The sequence below is a fragment of the Apostichopus japonicus genome, chromosome 12 (genome assembly GCF_037975245.1).
Source record: "Apostichopus japonicus isolate 1M-3 chromosome 12, ASM3797524v1, whole genome shotgun sequence".
NCBI classification, from domain to species: domain Eukaryota; kingdom Metazoa; phylum Echinodermata; class Holothuroidea; order Aspidochirotida; family Stichopodidae; genus Apostichopus; species Apostichopus japonicus.
The window spans coordinates 4579825-4603210 of NC_092572.1; the positions used below are offsets into that span (position 1 = coordinate 4579825).

Sequence of the window (23386 nt, forward strand, 5' to 3'; positions counted from 1 at the left end):
CTCGGGGACAAAAAATATTATCCTAACACACTGTAGCATACGCAAACTGGAGCCTATACCGCAATTTTTGCAAAATTCTGTGATTTTTTTTTACCCCAGGCTCATCCCTGCTTTTAATTTAGCAAGGGATATTTCAACGTATGCTTAGAATGATTCTATTGCACAACAGAAAAGCAGTATGCTTGCTGTCTGGGTCGGTGCTTCCTATCTTCAACTTTTCTCGCAGCTTTATTGGAAGCTGAGACATTATATTGTTGTTCGCCACTCTCTGAGTTTATCGGAGAGGGTATGTGTCACTTTAAATATTTATTTGGGGATTAAGAGGGCATGTTATGCACTCTGAGTCATTTTTATTGTAATCTTATTTTAACTGGATACAGTTGACTAAGGGGAACTATCAATATGAAACATTAATTGCTCTTTTCCTCCTTCACAAAACAATCTTAGAAGTATCAACAGCATTCTCTCTTATAACGTTATATCTCTGGTAAATGTCAACCAAATAAATGAACCCTTACACTTTATCAACGAAGTTGTTCTTATCACATATACATCAGTATCAATTTCATTAATTCTTGTGCGGACGAGTGTCCAATGGAAAGGTACCAAGTTTGAACATCAAGGTGGTTGATGTTTTTCCCATACTTAACAAACGATCTCCATATTTATTTTTTGTTTCCTTCCAGGTATCTCAATTTCTGGAGGTACTTCAGAATGACTTGACGAAGGGTGTCGGCAATCGGCTGGACTCTCTCCTCGGCCAGTGTATGTACTTTGGTTTATCGTTCAGCAGAGTTGGGGCCGACTTCAGAGGACTCTTAGCACCAATCTTTCAAGATGCTGCCTTGGAGAACTTTACCTCTGCCGTTTCAGAAGCCACTGAAAAGTGAGTCTTTGTTAAGCTTGATATCTCTGATCTCAAACTGTACAAATTTTCATAATTATTTGGCTGAAAATTGCTGTAATTTAATGATTGTTCATTTTTCTCATATAAAGCATTTACAAGCTACAATGCTTGTGCTTAGAACCTGCACAGATGTCTTGGAAAGGATGTCTTCAGGGTGGGCTACAGTAGCTCTGGAACCCAACCTAGATGATACTTTGTGAAAAGTGTTAATGGTGTATTAGTATTATTTGCTGACTACATTGTCAGTTTTTCAGCTTATGGAAATATATATGCCAGTTGTCCAGTTTTGACAGAATTGTGCAACTAATATATTGTGTTGCCAAGTATATTGCTAAAGAAAACTTAAGTTAAAAATAGATAGGATACAATTGATCTAAGTTTGATGAGTTTTGTGGATATTGTATTAATAAATGTGATATTCTTACTTGGCTTAACCACAGCATTCTATATATTATTTCACCTTGTATTGCTTTGTAAAGTAGATTTACATGGGTAATTTCAAGATGTCTTCTCGGCTTGCCACAGATAACTGAATTTTCATTGTAATGCTTTGTATCACAGATTCACCTCTGCCATGCAGTCATATACACCCGTTGTTTCCAGTTCATGGCTGTCATCCACAACTGTGATGACATCATCTCAGGTAATGAATATGCATGTCCTCATGTCTTGACATTCATTTCTTCAAGTACTGTTATGTGTTATTGTGACAATATTAAATTCTTACACTGGTTTGATTCTGAAAAAGTGATATAAAGTGCCCTGGAGGAACTACTTTGCTTTGATCACCAATTTGAGGTGGCATTGCCATAGCAACCCAGTTTTACTCAAACTAAAACTTAATTTTTGTTTCAGAGTTGGTTAGAATGAGATACCAAACCTAGATTTTGAATCTAATGAATATTTATGAGTAAGCACTAACGATTCTACTTTGCAACAACAGTGAAATATGAAAGAGAGTTTCGTGGAAATTAAGACATTTCAGTAATTTCAGTTCAGACATTTTCAATGATTATTCCCCTTCCCCCCCCCCCCCCTTCTAGGCTGAGCAGCACCTCTCACCACCCCTTTCTCTAATGGATCACGTACCCTTGGCTTCCTACACCAATGGCATTCTGGCCGCATTCAATGATCTTCGCCTGTGTGCACCGTTGGCCTTGGTCGAGGATGTCACTAGAACCTTGACTGAATCACTACTAACAATTGTTCAAACAACAGTTTCCTATCACAGGTGAGTTTATCGCATGAATATCTCTGAATGATGACTATATTCTCAAAATTTATCATCTCTCATATCCCTTTGTGTTAAGTTATACATGTGAAGGGTGAAATAATCGTATTTTAATGATCTGACACCTTGGACGAGGTTAGAATGAGTAACAGCAAGAGTAACAAATAAACACGACACGCAATGTTTTACTGAATGTTTACATCTTCTTTTTCCGTACCAAATGTAACAAAGGGAAACTCTGGTAAGTTGTAAATCAGAGTTTCCTGGTGCTGGTGATAGAAGAGGTCATGAAGGAACAGCCCCTTATACCATCATAAGAATTAACTTGTACAAACTCAGAGAGCAATTTTGGTCTTACTTTATCAATTATTGATGTAACCCAAATGACCACATACCACACATGCTTTGCTTGATGATAGAACTGCTGTGCCTTTTCCGTTCAATGTTACCATAATTGACAATGCTGTTACTATGGTGATATTTTCATTTTGTATGGTCAGCCTAACCTCATATGGATATCAAGATTATAGTCTACCAAAGTCCACACCCACTAGGTGATGAAAGTGTACCACAGGTCAAATATAAATGCATCGTCATATTGTTTAGCTATGTTAATGGGATGACCAAATCGCTCTCAGTTTATTCTAATAATTACATAGAAGTTAATTCTTATAATGACATAGAAACGATAACTAATTTAAAAATCCAGGGGAGTTCCTTTCTTCTTTGAGATGCAAACCTGGTAGAAATAGTTGTACCAGAGGTCATAGTCTTAAACTCTTAAAGTCACAAAGTAGGATTAATATCTGGCATAACTTTTTTTCTAATAGGGTTTTGAATGAGTGGAATGGTTTGCCTGAGAAAGTTGTACTTGCAAGTAGTGTGAATGGGTTTGAGAATGCTTTGGACAAGCACTTTAAGCATTATAATCGGGTCTGAGTGTTTGGGTCTTCAGTTTTTTTCTCTCCTATAGGGTCCTTGATGGGGACTTGAGTGTCCCTCCTGTACTAAACTACTAAACTAAAATAAGAGGCACATATGCTATATTAATATTCTTGGACACAACTAAATATGGAAGTTGCAAATTCCACCAAACTGAGGGGATACAGTTCATCTGATACCACACTCCCCACTTTCAAACTCCTATGTGTATTGTGTTTAGGGCACAATCTTATGTAATACTGTCTCTGTACTCTGGAATAGTGTGGTGTTTACAATTCACAGAGCATATTTTTTCATTCCGTTTGTCATAAAAGTCTGTAACTATAAACAGTTAGTAATATACTATATACCATATAGTAAAAACAACTATACGTCTTCAGGGATGTGCTCACACTGGACGTCAGCGGGCGACTGCGCCCAGCAGTTCTGAATGCCCACCAGCACGAAGAGTATTTTAAACATTTCCGCCCGGCAATTTTTTGATGATAATTTAACAAATTTTACCATAACCAAAATCTGGGAGAATACATGGCACAGAAAAGGAAAAATAGCACCACCTAAGCATACTTCACGTGCAAAATTTGTCCAGTGGGAAGGGGGTACCCCACCCATGAGATTCCTCTCCCAGGGTGTGGATCACACTACCGCACAATCTGCGCGGCACTCAAATATTCCTGAGCAAATCCCTGCATCTTTATGTGAATATGTACCAGCATTATTCTATGCAAGGTAAATTATTCCATGTCACTGTTCAACATACTTCGATATAAACAGAACACAGTTCTCTGCCCAAGTATGAGCCATGTTATTGATACTGTTGACTTCTGCAGCATTTATATATATATATTTTTTCTCCAATTGTTTTGTGTGCCAGAGCTGAAGAGAGCACCTTTAGTTCTAGAGAGGGGGAGCAGTTTCAAGGATTCTGTGAGACCATCGCTAACCAGTTGGTTCCTTACATGGGCCGATGTCTACAAGCTCTATTCCCTCAGTCGGTGATAGCACAGACAATGGGACTGACTGTGGCTGAACTCCAAAAATGGGTAAGTGAGAGAAAATGTCAAGTATGGTAAATAGCACTGTGGGCTATCTGAAACTGTGAGCTATCTGGCACTGTGGTATGGAAATTATAGATTTGTGGAACCAATACTGCACTCATTCCTCATGTAGTAAGACGCCACACATGCAAATTGCTACACATCCTTTGGTGCTGTGGTCGTAATTCAGCTGCCAATTTGGTTGGAAAAGTCAGGATATTCTAGTCCCCTGAATTTGTCCTTCATTTGTATGTATGTATTTTAGATCCTCCTGCAAGCAAGAACTCGCGAAGAAGCCATCATTGGCTTATCAAAGCCACAAGCTGACCGACGTCAGCCTTTTAGATTCATATTTAACGTCCATGATTATGAATTGTCAATTGTGAACAACTCTGTAACTGGACGACATACATTAATCTTGGAGTGACTCAAACTCAGGACCTTATGATTGAAATGCACCGGTGTTTACCACTGAGCTAACACTCTCCAGCTAACACTCCACTTTATTTTCATTTCTGGTGTATTCAAGTTTTGTCAAAGTATCTCATTCCTTGATTCTTGTCTTATTGCATTTTCATCAAAAGTAACATTTTTCATCAGATCAAGAGGGAAGGAGGAGAAGAAAGGCGGTGGGGGGATGTTATTTTTGTCTTGCTGCATTCTATATTGTTGTAAGTAATTGCTTGTTTTCTTTCTAACTCGATCAGGGCACAGTTGGCATTTTGAATATCTCAAACATCATCTCAGAAATGGACCACCTGCTACCAAAGAAGGACAGCGAGATCGCAGACACAGCGTCAGAAACGAGAAACAAGAAGGACGACCTGTCGCAGATACCAGAGGAGGATGAAGAGGAAGAGGAGAAGGACTCAACGAAGGAAGCAGACATGGAGGAGAGAGTCTCTGGTCAAAGAGTCAACTTTGAGGTTGGTGATGAAGATGGAGATAACCCCGAGAGAGAATTGGTAAGAGAGCTGAGTAAGATAGATGAAGAAGAGGAAGAAAGGTCTGCGGGAACAGAGCAGGAGAAAGGTAACGGTATCGATCAGGGGACAGTGTCAAGCACAGCAGAAGGGGAACCAGGAGGGGGGGATGGAGGTCTATTAGAGGGGGATGAAGGGGAGGGTGAAGGGAAGGGAGGAGAGGAAGGACAGGAATGGTCACAGAGCGGCTGGGATGACTTCCCTGTGGAAGAAGAGGCGATTGTGGAGGAAGAGACAAGAGGTGATAATACACCAGGGTTAAATAAGGGTAAAGGTGGAAAAGGAGATTGAAGAAAGACCCGGGAAATGAAGAGAGATAGGAGCACTGGGGATTTAAAGAGGATTATAGCCGGGAGGACAGGAGATGATAATATACCAGGGTTAAATAAGGGTAAAGGGGGAATAGGAGATTGAAGAAAGACCAAGGAAATGAAGAGAGATAGGAGCACAGGGGATTTGTAGCCTGGAGGAAAGATTGAGCTTGAGCATGTTAAAATTTAGCAAGAAGAAAGAAAAAATGTCTAACAGCTGTCAAGTAAGCACAGGAGAGATTTTAGGAAGGGTGTTTGCAAGATTGAAGTTAGCGATCTTGTCCTTGAAAAGTGTTACCGTTATGTTTATTTCTTTCTTTCGTTCCTCCCTTATTTTCATTTTTTGATCTTCATTTTGAGGAAAGGAATCTTTGTTAAAAGTTTAATACCTTGCAGCAACCAAACATTCTTCCGTATTCCTTGATGCGAACACTGTTTTGTCACATGACAATTTGATTGTGTGTGGTAGGGTAGGTAGGTAGCATGTGTTTATGTGATAGTGTGGGAATATGTTTGGTAACCTTTATGTCCGTGTGAAAAATTGTCTGAACAACATCACCATCAGGGGGAGCATTGTTCAGTCTCTGACAAATGGTTTAATATATGAAATTAAGACTTCATATTTATTCATAGATATTCATAGATGCTACCCTTAATGAATGACTTAGGGCAAGAATTTCAACATTAAATCCAGCAGGTTTCTGTCAGTTATGGGTGTATTCTGCTACAAGTATACAAAGTGGCAGGTTAAACATTGCATTTAAATTTGGTTATACCAAGTTGAAGCAAGCAGACCATTGAGTCAGTTGGTCAGATGTAATGTCCAATTCAGTAGATAATGTCAGGCTTTGGTGTCTCACATGGTAGTTTCACAATGCATTACAAATTTGTCAGTAACAAATAGTATTGGATCTCATTGTTGGATGCCCAGTTAATTTCAAGATGAAAGTGTTGAGCTACAGTATTAACAACAGATTCAATGTGGATAGAGTATCTTTTGATATCAATCAGCTATCCATTCTTGCAGTTTAAGTACTTGAAACACAAGTATCTTTTAAATTTAGACTAACTATTCCTCTTTTGCCCCCCTGGCAATAGCGATAATTACAAGTATTGATTACTCGCATCCACCATTCTCCCATGGTCTTTGTACCACCTTGACATTTACACAGTGGTGGTCACCCTTCCTCACCCCTGCTTTTTCTGCCACCGTGACATATCCACCAGTGGTGGTTACACTTCTTCTCCTACAACCCTGGTGTTACTGCCATCATGTCATATAGCAGTGGTGGTCACCCTTCTCCTACAACCCTGGTGTTACTGCAATCATGTCATATAGCACCAGTGGTGGTTTCACTTCTCCTACAACCAATCATGTCATATAGCACCAGTGGTGGTTTCACTTCTTCTCCTACAACCCTGGTGTTACTGCAATCATGTCATATAGCACCAGTGGTGGTTTCACTTCTTCTCCTACAACCCTGGTGTTACTGCAATCATGTCATATAGCACCAGTGGTGGTTTCACTTCTTCTCCTACAACCAATCATGTCATATAGCACCAGTGGTGGTTACACTTCTTCTCCTACAACCCTGGTGTTACTGCCATGTCATATAGCACCAGTGGTGGTTACACTTCTTCTCCTACAACCCTGGTGTTACTGCAATCATGTCATATAGCACCAGTGGTGGTTTCACTTCTTCTCCTACAACCCTGGTGTTACTGCCATCATGTCATATGCACCAGTGGTGGTTTCACTTCTTCTCCTACAACCCTGGTGTTACTGTCTTCATGTCATATAGCGGCCATGGTCACACTTCTTCTCCACCTTTTGCCTTACCTTCAGCTGACATATGCCCCATGTGGCTTTCACACAGCTCCACTTCTTGTCCTCTTGTCTAAGGTTCATTATGCACCTTTGCTACAAACATTTGCTCACCTGTTGCTATAGAGGATGTTGCCTCCATGACATACATTATGGCATTGTTTGCAAACTACATGTCCTAATGTCAACTTCTGACCAAAGTACTCAATTTCTGAACCAACAGCTGAAGACACCCTTCATTTCTTTGTACAGGTATTTCGGGAAACTTCTCTGCAGGTGATTTATCTTCAAGAAGTTCACCTTGGTTTCACTTCTTCTCCTACAACCCTGGTGTTACTGCCATGTCATATAGCACCAGTGGTGGTTACACTTCTTCTCCTACAACCCTGGTGTTACTGCAATCATGTCATATAGCACCAGTGGTGGTTTCACTTCTTCTCCTACAACCCTGGTGTTACTGCCATCATGTCATATGCACCAGTGGTGGTTACACTTCTTCTCCTACAACCCTGGTGTTACTGCAATCATGTCATATAGCACCAGTGGTGGTTTCACTTCTTCTCCTACAACCAATCATGTCATATAGCACCAGTGGTGGTTTCACTTCTTCTCCTACAACCCTGGTGTTACTGCAATCATGTCATATAGCACCAGTGGTGGTTTCACTTCTTCTCCTACAACCCTGGTGTTACTGCAATCATGTCATATAGCACCAGTGGTGGTTTCACTTCTTCTCCTACAACCAATCATGTCATATAGCACCAGTGGTGGTTACACTTCTTCTCCTACAACCCTGGTGTTACTGCAATCATGTCATATAGCACCAGTGGTGGTTTCACTTCTTCTCCTACAACCAATCATGTCATATAGCACCAGTGGTGGTTACACTTCTTCTCCTACAACCCTGGTGTTACTGCAATCATGTCATATAGCACCAGTGGTGGTTTCACTTCTTCTCCTACAACCCTGGTGTTACTGCCATCATGTCATATGCACCAGTGGTGGTTACACTTCTTCTCCTACAACCCTGGTGTTACTGCCATCATGTCATATGCACCAGTGGTGGTTTCACTTCTTCTCCTACAACCCTGGTGTTACTGCAATCATGTCATATAGCACCAGTGGTGGTTTCACTTCTTCTCCTACAACCCTGGTGTTACTGCCATCATGTCATATGCACCAGTGGTGGTTACACTTCTTCTCCTACAACCCTGGTGTTACTGCAATCATGTCATATAGCACCAGTGGTGGTTTCACTTCTTCTCCTACAACCAATCATGTCATATAGCACCAGTGGTGGTTACACTTCTTCTCCTACAACCCTGGTGTTACTGCAATCATGTCATATAGCACCAGTGGTGGTTTCACTTCTTCTCCTACAACCCTGGTGTTACTGCCATCATGTCATATGCACCAGTGGTGGTTACACTTCTTCTCCTACAACCCTGGTGTTACTGCCATCATGTCATATGCACCAGTGGTGGTTTCACTTCTTCTCCTACAACCCTGGTGTTACTGCAATCATGTCATATAGCACCAGTGGTGGTTTCACTTCTTCTCCTACAACCCTGGTGTTACTGCCATCATGTCATATGCACCAGTGGTGGTTACACTTCTTCTCCTACAACCCTGGTGTTACTGCCATCATGTCATATGCACCAGTGGTGGTTTCACTTCTTCTCCTACAACCCTGGTGTTACTGTCTTCATGTCATATAGCGGCGGTGGTCACACTTCTTCTCCACCTTTTGCCTTACCTTCAGCTGACATATGCCCCATGTGGCTTTCACACAGCTCCACTTCTTGTCCTCTTTGTCTAAGGTTCATTATGCACCTTTGCTACAAACATTTGCTCACCTGTTGCTATAGAGGATGTTGCCTCCATGACATACATTATGGCATTGTTTGCAAACTACATGTCCTAATGTCAACTTCTGACCAAAGTACTCAATTTCTGAACCAACAGCTGAAGACACCCTTCATTTCTTTGTACAGGTATTTCGGGAAACTTCTCTGCAGGTGATTTATCTTCAAGAAGTTCACCTTGGATGGAATCTTCAAAGTCTCCCCTCGCAATGTTAAAAGCTAATTCGACGCAGGCAAAATTTTGTTGGAAAAGGGCCCTTTTCATGATGCAAAGTCCAGTGCATTCTCCCTCCAGTCCCTGTAATGTTACCTAGAGAATCTGGAATTTGTAAAATAAACATGTAAAGCATAACAAATGTGAAGAGTAATCAGTGACTAACAGGTTGTTTGTAATAAGGATCAATTTGTAACATAAACAGATTGATGTCTTGCCATGTAAAACATTACAAATGTGAGGATAAAACAGTGACTGTAATGGTTTCCTCAGAATCATGATTAAAGTGTAACATAAACAGATTGGTGTCTGCTTTGTAAAAACATAACAGTTTCTTCAGAATCAGGATCAAATTGTAACATAAACAGATTGATGTCTGCTATGTAAAACATTACAAATAAGAGGATAAAACAGTGACTGTAATGGTTTCTTCAGAATCAGGATCAAATTGTAACATAAACAGATTGATGTCTGCTATGTTAAACATTACAAATAAGAGGATAAAACAGTGACTGTAATGGTTTCCTCAGAATCAGGATTAAAGTGTAACATAAACAGATTGATGTCTGCTATGTAAAAACATAACAGTTTCTTCAGAATCAGGATCAAATTGTAACATAAACAGATTGGTGTCTGCTATGTTAAACATTACAAATAAGAGGATAAAACAGTGACTGTAATGGTTTCCTCACAGTCAGGATCAAAGTGTAACATAAACAGATTGATGTCTGCTATGTAAAACATTACAAATAAGAGGATAAAACAGTGACTGTAATGGTTTCCTTAGAATCAGGATTAATGTGTAACATAAACAGATTGATGTCTGCTATGTTAAACATTACAAATAAGAGGATAAAACAGTGACTGTAATGGTTTCTTCAGAATCAGGATCAAATTGTAACATAAACAGATTGATGTCTGCTATGTTAAACATTACAAATAAGAGGATAAAACAGTGACTCTAATGGTTTCCTCAGAATCAGGATTAAAGTGTAACATAAACAGATTGATGTCTGCTATGTAAAAACATAACAGTTTCTTCAGAATCAGGATCAAATTGTAACATAAACAGATTGATGTCTGCTATGTAAAACATTACAAATGTGAGAATAAAACAGTGACTGTAATGGTTTCTTCAGAATCAGGATCAAATTGTAACATAAACAGATTGATGTCTGCTATGTTAAACATTACAAATAAGAGGATAAAACAGTGACTGTAATGGTTTCTTCAGAATCAGGATCAAATTGTAACATAAACAGATTGATGTCTGCTATGTAAAACATTACAAATGTGAGAATAAAACAGTGACTGTAATGGTTTCTTCAGAATCAGGATCAAATTGTAACATAAACAGATTGATGTCTGCTATGTAAAACATTACAAATGTGAGGATAAAACAGTGACTGTAATGGTTTCCTCAGAATCAGGATTAATGTGTAACATAAACAGATTGATGTCTGCTATGTTAAACATTACAAATAAGAGGATAAAACAGTGACTGTAATGGTTTCTTTAGAATCAGGATCAAATTGTAACATAAACAGATTGATGTCTGCTATGTTAAACATTACAAATAAGAGGATAAAACAGTGACTGTAATGGTTTCCTCAGAATCAGGATTAATGTGTAACATAAACAGATTGATGTCTGCTATGTAAAACATTACAAATGTGAGGATAAAACAGTGACTGTAATGGTTTCTTCAGAATCAGGATCAAATTGTAACATAAACAGATTGATGTCTGCTATGTAAAACATTACAAATAAGAGGATAAAACAGTGACTCTAATGGTTTCCTCACAGTCAGGATCAAAGTGTAACATAAACAGATTGATGTCTGCTATGTAAAACATTACAAATGTGAGGATAAAACAGTGACTGTATGGTTTCCTTAGAATCAGGATTAAAGTGTTACATAAACAGATTGATGTCTGCTTTGTAAAAACATAACAGTTTCTTCAGAATCAGGATCAAATTGTAACATAAACAGATTGATGTCTGTTATGTTAAACATTACAAATAAGAGGATAAAACAGTGACTGTAATGGTTTCCTCAGAATCAGGATTAATGTGTAACATAAACAGATTGGTGTCTGCTATGTAAAACATAACAGTTTCTTCAGGATCAGGATCAAATTGTAACATAAACAGATTGATGTCTGCTATGTAAAACATAACAGTTTCTTCAGGATCAGGATCAAATTGTAACATAAACAGATTGATGTCTGCTATGTAAAACATTACAAATAAGAGGATAAAACAGTGACTGTAATGGTTTCCTCAGAATCAGGATTAATGTGTAACATAAACAGATTGATGTCTGCTATGTTAAACATTACAAATAAGAGGATAAAACAGTGACTGTAATGGTTTCTTCAGAATCAGGATCAAATTGTAACATAAACAGATTGATGTCTGCTATGTTAAACATTACAAATAAGAGGATAAAACAGTGACTGTAATGGTTTCCTCAGAATCAGGATCAAATTGTAACATAAACAGATTGATGTCTGCTATGTTAAACATTACAAATAAGAGGATAAAACAGTGACTGTAATGGTTTCCTCAGAATCAGGATTAATGTGTAACATAAACAGATTGATGTCTGCTATGTAAAACATAACAGTTTCTTCAGGATCAGGATCAAATTGTAACATAAACAGATTGATGTCTGCTATGTAAAACATAACAGTTTCTTCAGAATCAGGATCAATTTGTAACATAAACAGATTGGTGTCTGCTATGTAAAACATAACAGTTTCTTCAGGATCAGGATCAAATTGTAACATAAACAGATTGATGTCTGCTATGTAAAACATAACAGTTTCTTCAGAATCAGGATCAATTTGTAACATAAACATATTGATGTCTGCTATGTAAAACATAACAGTTTCTTCAGAATCAGGATCAAATTGTAACATAAACAGATTGATGTCTGCTATGTAAAACATTACAAAAATATGGATAAAACAGTGACTGTAATGGTTTTCTCAGAATCAGAATTAAAGTGTAACATAAACAGATTGGTGTCTGCTATGTAAAAACATAACAGTTTCTTCAGAATCAGAATTAAAGTGTAACATAAACAGATTGATGTCTGCTATGTAAAACATTACAAATGTGAGAATAAAACAGTGACTGTAATGGTTTCCTCAGAATCAGGATTAATGTGTAACATAAACAGATTGATGTCTGCTATGTAAAACATTACAAAAGTAAGGATAAAACAGTGACTGTAATGGTTTCCTCAGAATCAGGATTAAAGTGTAACATAAACAGATTGATGTCTGCTATGTAAAAACATAACAGTTTCTTCAGAATCAGGATCAAATTGTAACATAAACAGATTGATGTCTGCTATGTAAAACATTACAAATGTGAGGATAAAACAGTGACTGTAATGGTTTCCTCAGAATCAGAATTAAAGTGTAACATAAACAGATTGTTGTCTGCTGCTGTTGCACGATGTTCTGTCGTAATCTGCAGGGTAAATACTATATATTCACCATAACAGTAAACTGAATTACGATATGCATATATAAAATACAATAAAGTTAAAACATGGCAGTCGTCATGGCCTAGCACTAATGGCCTAACTAATATAATATTCCAGGGGTCACTCCCATCTCATCTAGTAGGATGATATCCCTCAGTCCATGAATGGCATCGGCTAGTGGGGGTACATCATACGTTCCTAGGTTATCCAGACCAGGAGTGGGGGGGCTCAGGTGTTAAAAATACCATCTAATGGGACATCTACCAGCACAGTCTCTCGATAGAGTGCAAACTACATCCACAATATCTGTATATACTGTGTAGAAATTAATGCAATTAATTTCTGATTAACTCAGTACAGTTCGTTTCCACTGCAGGTGTATGGCAGCTCGGAGTGTCTTGGTGAATGGTCTCAATCTGAATTCAAAGTAACTTTTGGTGGGTTAACAAACCTTTGGCGTATTCAGTACAATCAAAGGAAATCCTTTGAATACATCTGGCAACTGCATTGTTGGCAAGGTCTTTGCCCTTTTGGTCAAGCTGGCTAAACGCACAATTTGCTCCTCCAATTGTATATGGTCTTGATTGGCCATTTGTGTCTTCTTTAGCCTTCAGGAGACTACAGTAACTCTTGAGTTCCTGAGAGACCTTATGAAAGGGATAGGCAATGAAATGCAGAAACATTTCTTTCTTTTGTTTCTTCTGGAAACCTCTCTTCTACCTCCTCCCACGTCTCCAAACCAACCCAGTCCAGGAACATTTGCTGGATTTTGAGGTGCTTTATCAGCTTATGCGTCTCCTCCTTAAATTGACCCAAAGTCTTGATACCATCGGACAGCTCCTTTAAAAGTGTTTTAGTTGATGAAGCAGGGAGCCCAGTCAACAATTGAGATAAGATCCTCTCGGGATTACCTCGAATTGAACTTTCAGTTCAAGTAAAGTATCAATGATGTCATTATTCCAGAATATCTATCAACATTCCACCATGTGTGTGTGGAGTAATTGCTATTAGAAGTACAAAGAGAGAGAAACCATAGTAAATGTCCTGCTAAATAACATGCACGAATGATTTCAAATCCTTGAAAATTGACATTGTCTTGATTTCTGTCAGAATTTCACCCTTCTTTTCCAAACATGACTCATCGAGAATTTCTTCGTCAGCTATCACCTCGATCAACCCATTCTTTACAACTTGTTTCCTCGTTGCTTGCTTTACGCCTAAGCTATAATATTTGGCTAATGCCATCAAATCTGGCTTCTTTAGGCCATCAAATTTCTCCCAAGTTTCATCTTTGAGAATTCCTCCGGTTCGAACTCCATGTTCTCTCTAGACAATTTGAGAAACAATAATTCTCACAAATGAATTCCTTTCAAACGGATAGGTCACAAATTTTGTAAACTTTTCCCAGATAGGCCCCCAATTTTGTTACGTTGGAATGCGAGAGGTCTCGATAATTAATTTTTAACGAGACACAAGCCTGGGTTCGTTTCCGTAAGGAACACAGACAAATTGACGAGTCTAGAGAATTTGAATGAGAACGTAAACTATATTGAACAATGTAGTTTGATCCAACAACAACAAGTGGTAATTACAAATATATAGAATATTACTCACAAACGTAACAAGATAGGATACACCTTAAAACACGCTGGTCTCTTCCAACGGCGATGTCCCTCAGCGGCCACGACCTTGATGTGGACGATTCTCGGTCCGTTGTACCGCAAAATTCAATGGTCCTCGACGAAGTTTCTCGCGATTCCAGAAACAGCAGTCACACTCTTTCCGGCGATGCTCCAAAATAGAAGACGGACTTCCAGCCACAATCAAGTGAAGCACAAGTCGAACATTTCGCCGACTAAATATTACCAGAGTCAGTCCAAAATCAGCTTTAAAGCCCCCAACTCCTGGCGTAACAAATTTCCTCAACGGGGAATGAAATTCTTCACCCTCTCCGAAATAAAGACTGGAAAACTGTAGTTTCACAGCAAAGTCCTCTTCAAACTTCTGAATGGAAGTGTAGAATCAATCTTGGTATCGATATCTCAATCCCTCAGAAACTACTGGCAGTTGAGCAATTTACAGGAGTGAGATCCAACATAAATGGGATCGGAATTACACTGGATAAGTTTTCTAATGTTGTTGCTCACTCTAACAGATGCCTGGAAGGTTTTAGGGTCATTTCTAAGGGGCTTGACAGCGAGGATGTCAAAGATTTCTTTATCAGAGTTTTTACAAAATTTAGCAATCTCCAGTTTAGTTTCATGATATTTTCCTTAAGGATATCAGTGCTTATGTTGGACGTCGGTCCAACAATGGAGATGGTTGACAAATTTACAGTGGGTTCTGTTAATGAGAACTGAGGAAATAAATCTCCCATCTGGGATTTCAGAGCGTCACATGCTTCATCTGTGGGCATAACTACCACTGTGTCACCAGACTTTGTTTCATGGAATTTGTCAACTTGAAGTATATTAAAAATGAATACAAACACAATGTTCTGTCGTAATCTGCAGGGTAAATACTATATATTCACCATAACAGTAAAGTGAATTACGATATGCATATATAAAATAAAATAAAGTTAAAACATGGCAGTCGTCATGGCCTAACACTAATGGCCTAACTAATATAATAATCCAGGGGTCACACCCATCTCATGCAGTAGGATGATATCCCTCGTCGGCTAGTGGGGGTACATGATACATCCCTTGGTTCACAGGACCAGGAGTGGGGGCTACGGCGTCTAAAAATACCGTCTAAGGGGACATCTACCAGCACATTCTCTCGATAGAGTGCAAACTTCGTCCACAATATCTGTATATACTGTGTAGAAATGAATGCAATTAATTTCTGATTATCTCAGTACAGTTCGTTTCCACTGCAGGTGTATGGCAGCTCGGAGTGTCTTGGTGGATGGTCTCAATCTGAATTCAAAGTAACTTTTGGTGGGTTAACAAACCTTTGGCGTATTCAGTACAATCAAAGGAAATCCTTTGAATACATCTGGCAACTGCATTGTTAGCAAGATCATTGTTCTTGGATCCAGCTGGCTCAACACATAACTGGCTCCTCCAATTGTATATGGTCTTGATTGGCCATTTGTGATATCTTTAGCCTTCAGGAGACTACAGTAACTCTTGAGTTCCTGAGGGACCTTATGAAAGGGATAGGCAATGAATTGCAGAAGCATTTCTCTCTCTTGTTTCTTCTGGAAACCTCCCTTCTGCCTCCTCCCACATCTCCAAACCAACCAAGTCCAGGAACATTTGCTGGATTTTGAGGTGCTTTATCAGCTTATGCGTCTCCTCCTTAAATTGACCCAAAGTCATCATACCATCGGACAGCTCCTTTAAAAGGGTTTTAGTCGATGAAGCAGGGAGCCCAGTCAAGTATCTCAGTTGATATGGCCTGACTGCATCATCACACATTTTTACCTGCTTTCACCTTTTGTCCAAGTAGCTGCCCGTATTGGCTCCTCTGTGTGTCCCTTCCTTAAATTGCCCCAAAGTCATGATACCATCGGACAGCTCCTTCAAAAGAGTTTTAGTCGATAAAGCAGGGAGCCCAGTCAAGTAGAGCAGTTGTTATGGCTTGACTGCATCAACACACATTTTACCTGCTTTCACCTTTTGTCCAAGCATCTTCCCAGTATTGGCTCCTCTGTGTGTCCCCTCCTTAAATTGCCTTAAAGTCATCATACCATCGGACAGCTCCTTTAAAAGAGTTTTAGTCGATAAAGAAGGGAGTCCAGTCAAGTATGGCAGTTGTTATGGCTTGACTGCATCAACACACATTTTACCTGCTTTCACCTTTTGTCCAAGCAGCTTCCCAGTATTGGCTCCTCTGTGTGTCCCCTCCTTAAATTGCCCCAAAGTCATGATACCATCGGACAGCTCCTTCAAAAGGGCTTTAATTGATGAAGCAGGGAGTCCAGTCGAGTAGAGCAGTTGTTATGGCTTGACTGCATCATCACACATTTTTACCTGCTTTCACCTTTTGTCCAAGCAGCTTCCCAGTATTGGCTCCTCTGTGTGTCCCCTCCTTAAATTGCCTTAAAGTCATCATACCATCGGACAGCTCCTTTAAAAGAGTTTTAGTCGATAAAGAAGGGAGTCCAGTCAAGTATGGCAGTTGTTATGGCTTGACTGCATCAACACACATTTTACCTGCTTTCACCTTTTGTCCAAGCAGCTTCCCAGTATTGGCTCCTCTGTGTGTCCCCTCCTTAAATTGCCCCAAAGTCATGATACCATCGGACAGCTCCTTCAAAAGGGCTTTAATTGATGAAGCAGGGAGTCCAGTCGAGTAGAGCAGTTGTTATGGCTTGACTGCAACAACACACATTTTACCTGCTTTCACCTTTTGTCCAAGCAGCTTCCCAGTATTGGCTCCTCTGCGTGTCCCCTCCTTAAATTGCCCCAAAGTCATGATACCATCGGACAGCTCCTTCAAAAGAGTTTTAGTCGATAAAGCAGGGAGCCCAGTCAAGTAGAGCAGTTGTTATGGCTTGACTGCATCAACACACATTTTACCTGCTTTCACCTTTTGTCCAAGCAGCTTCCCAGTATTGGCTCCTCTGTGTGTCCCCTCCTTAAATTGCCTTAAAGTCATGATACCATCGGACAGCTCCTTCAAAAGGGCTTTAATTGATGAAGCAGGGAGTCCAGTCGAGTAGAGCAGTTGTTATGGCTTGACTGCAACAACACACATTTTACCTGCTTTCACCTTTTGTCCAAGCAGCTTCCCAGTATTGGCTCCTCTGTGTGTCCCCTCCTTAAATTGCCCCAAAGTCATGATACCATCGGACAGCTCCTTCAAAAGAGTTTTAGTCGATAAAGCAGGGAGCCCAGTCAAGTAGAGCAGTTGTTATGGCTTGACTGCATCAACACACATTTTACCTGCTTTCACCTTTTGTCCAAGCAGCTTCCCAGTATTGGCTCCTCTGTGTGTCCCCTCCTTAAATTGCCCCAAAGTCATGATACCATCGGACAGCTCCTTCAAAAGGGCTTTAATTGATGAAGCAGGGAGTCCAGTCGAGTAGAGCAGTTGTTATGGCTTGACTGCAACAACACACATTTTACCTGCTTTCACCTTTTGTCCAAGCAGCTTCCCAGTATTGGCTCCTCTGTGTGTCCCCTCCTTAAATTGCCCCAAAGTCATGATACCATCGGACAGCTCCTTCAAAAGGGTTTTAGTTGATAAAGCAGGGAGCCCAGTCAAGTAGAGCAGTTGTTATGGCTTGACTGCATCAACACACATTTTACCTGCTTTCACCTTTTGTCCAAGCAGCTTCCCAGTATTGGCTCCTCTGTGTGTCCCCTCCTTAAATTGCCCCAAAGTCATGATACCATCGGACAGCTCCTTCAAAAGGGCTTTAATTGATGAAGCAGGGAGTCCAGTCGAGTAGAGCAGTTGTTATGGCTTGACTGCAACAACACACATTTTACCTGCTTTCACCTTTTGTCCAAGCAGCTTCCCAGTATTGGCTCCTCTGTGTGTCCCCTCCTTAAATTGCCCCAAAGTCATGATACCATCGGACAGCTCCTTCAAAAGAGTTTTAGTCGATAAAGCAGGGAGCCCAGTCAAGTAGAGCAGTTGTTATGGCTTGACTGCATCAACACACATTTTACCTGCTTTCACCTTTTGTCCAAGCAGCTTCCCAGTATTGGCTCCTCTGTGTGTCCCCTCCTTAAATTGCCCCAAAGTCATGATACCATCGGACAGCTCCTTCAAAAGGGCTTTAATTGATGAAGCAGGGAGTCCAGTCGAGTAGAGCAGTTGTTATGGCTTGACTGCATCATCACACATTTTTACCTGCTTTCACCTTTTGTCCAAGCAGCTTCCCAGTATTGGCTCCTCTGTGTGTCCCCTCCTTAAATTGCCTTAAAGTCATCATACCATCGGACAGCTCCTTTAAAAGAGTTTTAGTCGATAAAGAAGGGAGTCCAGTCAAGTATGGCAGTTGTTATGGCTTGACTGCATCAACACACATTTTACCTGCTTTCACCTTTTGTCCAAGCAGCTTCCCAGTATTGGCTCCTCTGTGTGTCCCCTCCTTAAATTGCCCCAAAGTCATGATACCATCGGACAGCTCCTTCAAAAGAGTTTTAGTCGATAAAGCAGGGAGCCCAGTCAAGTAGAGCAGTTGTTATGGCTTGACTGCATCAACACACATTTTACCTGCTTTCACCTTTTGTCCAAGCAGCTTCCCAGTATTGGCTCCTCTGTGTGTCCCCTCCTTAAATTGCCCCAAAGTCATGATACCATCGGACAGCTCCTTCAAAAGGGCTTTAATTGATGAAGCAGGGAGTCCAGTCGAGTAGAGCAGTTGTTATGGCTTGACTGCAACAACACACATTTTACCTGCTTTCACCTTTTGTCCAAGCAGCTTCCCAGTATTGGCTCCTCTGTGTGTCCCCTCCTTAAATTGCCCCAAAGTCATGATACCATCGGACAGCTCCTTCAAAAGAGTTTTAGTCGATAAAGCAGGGAGCCCAGTCAAGTAGAGCAGTTGTTATGGCTTGACTGCATCAACACACATTTTACCTGCTTTCACCTTTTGTCCAAGCAGCTTCCCAGTATTGGCTCCTCTGTGTGTCCCCTCCTTAAATTGCCTTAAAGTCATGATACCATCGGACAGCTCCTTCAAAAGGGCTTTAATTGATGAAGCAGGGAGTCCAGTCGAGTAGAGCAGTTGTTATGGCTTGACTGCAACAACACACATTTTACCTGCTTTCACCTTTTGTCCAAGCAGCTTCCCAGTATTGGCTCCTCTGTGTGTCCCCTCCTTAAATTGCCCCAAAGTCATGATACCATCGGACAGCTCCTTCAAAAGAGTTTTAGTCGATAAAGCAGGGAGCCCAGTCAAGTAGAGCAGTTGTTATGGCTTGACTGCATCAACACACATTTTACCTGCTTTCACCTTTTGTCCAAGCAGCTTCCCAGTATTGGCTCCTCTGTGTGTCCCCTCCTTAAATTGCCTTAAAGTCATGATACCATCGGACAGCTCCTTCAAAAGGGCTTTAATTGATGAAGCAGGGAGTCCAGTCGAGTAGAGCAGTTGTTATGGCTTGACTGCAACAACACACATTTTACCTGCTTTCACCTTTTGTCCAAGCAGCTTCCCAGTATTGGCTCCTCTGTGTGTCCCCTCCTTAAATTGCCCCAAAGTCATGATACCATCGGACAGCTCCTTCAAAAGAGTTTTAGTCGATAAAGCAGGGAGCCCAGTCAAGTAGAGCAGTTGTTATGGCTTGACTGCATCAACACACATTTTACCTGCTTTCACCTTTTGTCCAAGCAGCTTCCCAGTATTGGCTCCTCTGTGTGTCCCCTCCTTAAATTGCCTTAAAGTCATGATACCATCGGACAGCTCCTTCAAAAGGGCTTTAATTGATGAAGCAGGGAGTCCAGTCGAGTAGAGCAGTTGTTATGGCTTGACTGCAACAACACACATTTTACCTGCTTTCACCTTTTGTCCAAGCAGCTGCCCGTTTTCACTCCTCTGTAGGACTTCTTCAAGCAGGTTGTATTCCTCATCATCATCTCTACTGACAATGTTGCAAAGTAGATTGATGGTTCTTTGCTCTTTTACCTGAAAGATGTTATAACATAACATAACATTCAATAGTTGATAAACAGTGTGGTACAGATGCACACCAGTATATTGCACAAGGTGTAATACTGTTTTCCACAATTACCACCAGAATGCAGAACAGTTTTCAGCTCCTTGCTGCTCTTACGGTTACTGGTTAAGTAATGAGTTTCATAAATTTTTACCCGGTTGAGATACGGTGAAAATGATTCTTTTAGCTTAGTGTAAACCACGATCATACAAGGATGAACTCCAACATTATTTTATTTGCTGACAAATTTGTAATGTATTTTCAAAGATGAGTTTGGTTGTGATGAGAAGATTTAATGGGCTGTCTGCTAACTGTTATGTATTTTCAAAGATGAGATTGGTTGCGATGAGAAGATTTAGTGGGCTGTCTGCTAACTGAGTGAAAGGACACACAATCCCTTCCACCATTGATGGTCTTTGCGATACAGATAACTCTCCCAAAACAGGCAGGAAGATCCTTAGTCTACTTGTGAGTTATCACAAATTTAATGGGGTTTTCTTTACACACCAGGCTGGAGACTTGATCAAGTCTAAATAGGACATCATATTGTCACTTATCCTTAAATTGTTTTATGTTTTGTCATTACTTTTTTTACAATGTTTTTATTTTTTGTTTTTTTGTTTTTTCTTTGTAATTAAGATGGGTTTTGAAGAACGCTGAAACAAACCTTTATAACCTCTCGACATGACCTAATGTTTCAATGTCAACAATTGTTAACATTCTACCTTGAAAATATGAAAGTAATAAACAAGAAGAAAGTGCAAGGACTCATATTCTAGTGGCATTTTCACAGATTAATTAAAAAAAAAAGGAAGGTGGGGGAGGGGGGGGGGGGGTGAGAGAGCTGCCAAACGTGACTTTTAAACTAGGATTTCTCACAAATGGAACAAGGTTTTTCTTAGCTGTTTGTGACAATTGTTCTTCAAAGATCTTTGTAAATATTAACCAAAGATGTTGATTGGGTCTGTGTCCCATTTTCATGATCAAACCACTTTCAAAGATGGAAGCTCTAACGGTAAGAAAAAGGGTCACTGCTCAGAATTGTAAGAGTATTATCGAACTTGCACCATATCTAGCCAAACTTTGTACCTAAAAGTCATTCTTTAAGATTTTCACATCTGACTACGTTGCAACTCTCATAAGCACGCCTATGAAAGTTTGCGAATTACTTGAGCGTAATTATATCTGATTGCATAACATAATGTTGTTCCTTCATATTTTCTTGTTTTATAAATCATTCAAGAGGTTATCAACTTGTCCATCATATAAAAAACACTGACAGTTGCTGTGGTAACATTTTCTTTGTATTTTCGGAGGATATTTATTTTTGCTAAAGTTTGTGCAATGTTTGGAGATGATGTTTGTAAACACTTCATTTAAGAAATGTAAGAAGACAGATTGAATAAATAAAGATATCAATTCATTCAAGTCTTTCCTTCAAGGTGTTGTTGTTATTTTGTATTATTCTACTTCATATGAAACTTGACAAGTCTGTATAGTTGTATGGTGAGCTCTGTTGCGTCCATGTCAACTAAACGGACACACCAGACTTTGAATTAAGCCAACTGTTGCCTTACAGCCAATGAAAATGACCCAATGAGGACAACAATGGAGTAATCCAGTTGTGGTTACGGTGTCCTTATAATGATCGTAATCAATTAACAAACTGAAATCAGGATTCGAAGAGTGTCCAAAACTGCAGGGATTTTGATACCAGAAAACAAGTTGAAGCAAAATAGAATGAATTAAGTGGAACAGGGAAGAAAGTTCCACATGGGATTTGAACACCCAAAACCCCCCCTGCTCTCCCTCCCTCTAGGTTAGTACAGTTAAACACAGTGGTGTGCACTACGTGGGGGGGGGGGTAAATTATAAAATCCCCCTGACTGATTTAGGTAGAGGCTAAACCTATACGGAAGGGCTGGAGTAGAATGACAAATTTTTATAGAGGACAGCATGTGGCCCTCGGGTCGTTGAAGCCGGTCCGATGTAGGGGTTGAGAGGGGGCGGGGCCCTCCCATAAGGTAATTTCTAAATGTGAAATGGTGCATTCTGAGGAATGTTTAAATCAGAAAGTACGTCTAGCTCTACACACAAGGTGTGAGGTTGTATAGGGGTTGTACACCCGTAGCAGTGGTAAATCATTCTGGCTGAATGCTAATTATCACGAAAGACCCCCAGTAACAACATTAAAAAAGCCACGAGAATGTCGCTAACGTCCCTTTCTTAAAGAAACTACCAAATTCCCTGAACATTGTTTACACAACATCCAATGTCACAACTTCCCATGGAGATTAAATTGATCTACAATTGAAACTGAGCACCATTTCGTGAATTTTGAAGAAAAATGGTTTCCACTTATTGGATATCATCACCTTGATTGAAATGCGTGAAAGACAAAACACATCAGTTCACATATCGCTATCATCTGCACAATTTTAACAAATGTAAATTCTTTTGAGGACAATTTTACGTTATTGACAGACATTTCGATCCTCTCGATGGGCAATTATAATTCATTTGCCCTTTAAACCTGTCAGTCTGTGAGTTTTTAACCTATCAATCTGTACTGTCATGAGATCCCCGGTTCGATTCCCCGCCGACAGCAATGTGTGTTGTCTGGCAAGGGTGTTGTTCAATAACAACTTCCCGACATGAACGTTAAATGGATGTGTGCCGAGAGATTGGTTTCGGTCAGCTTGCGAGTCTACAAGCCTCCATGGCTTCTTTCGCGAGTTCCTGCTTGCGGGAAGATCACATATACATACATACATACATACTGTGAGTTATTCACGAACAGTTCTGTCCTGTTGACGGTACAAATGTTCTTAGACCCCGCCCATTTATTGAAAGACCCCGCCCATTTATTGAAATTATTGCCCAATCATAGTCTCCCGGGTCAGTCCCGCCAATTTCTATTGTCGCTCGCATACCGCGGGAATCGGTC

The 23386-nt window shown here is 40.1% G+C and overlaps 1 protein-coding gene and 1 long non-coding RNA gene across 2 annotated transcripts in view; one reads left to right on the forward strand and one right to left on the reverse strand.

Moving 5' to 3' along the window:
- Positions 1-6633, forward strand: part of LOC139978076 (conserved oligomeric Golgi complex subunit 8-like) — a 13337-nt gene extending 6704 nt beyond the window's left edge. The window contains exons 7-11 of the mRNA XM_071988039.1: positions 687-886; positions 1469-1550; positions 1951-2138; positions 3955-4123; positions 4825-6633. Of these exons, the coding sequence (XP_071844140.1) occupies positions 687-886; positions 1469-1550; positions 1951-2138; positions 3955-4123; positions 4825-5391 (1206 nt within the window). The 3' untranslated portion in view covers positions 5392-6633. The remainder of the gene's footprint in view (positions 1-686; positions 887-1468; positions 1551-1950; positions 2139-3954; positions 4124-4824) is intronic.
- A 9643-nt stretch (positions 6634-16276) lies between these two features.
- Positions 16277-22408, reverse strand: LOC139977350 (uncharacterized). The gene is made up of 3 exons (XR_011796508.1): positions 17347-22408; positions 16614-17163; positions 16277-16430 (listed from the first exon to the last, which is right to left on the reverse strand). It is a non-coding gene; the product is annotated as an uncharacterized lncRNA (long non-coding RNA).
- Between the last annotated feature and the right edge of the window lie 978 nt (positions 22409-23386).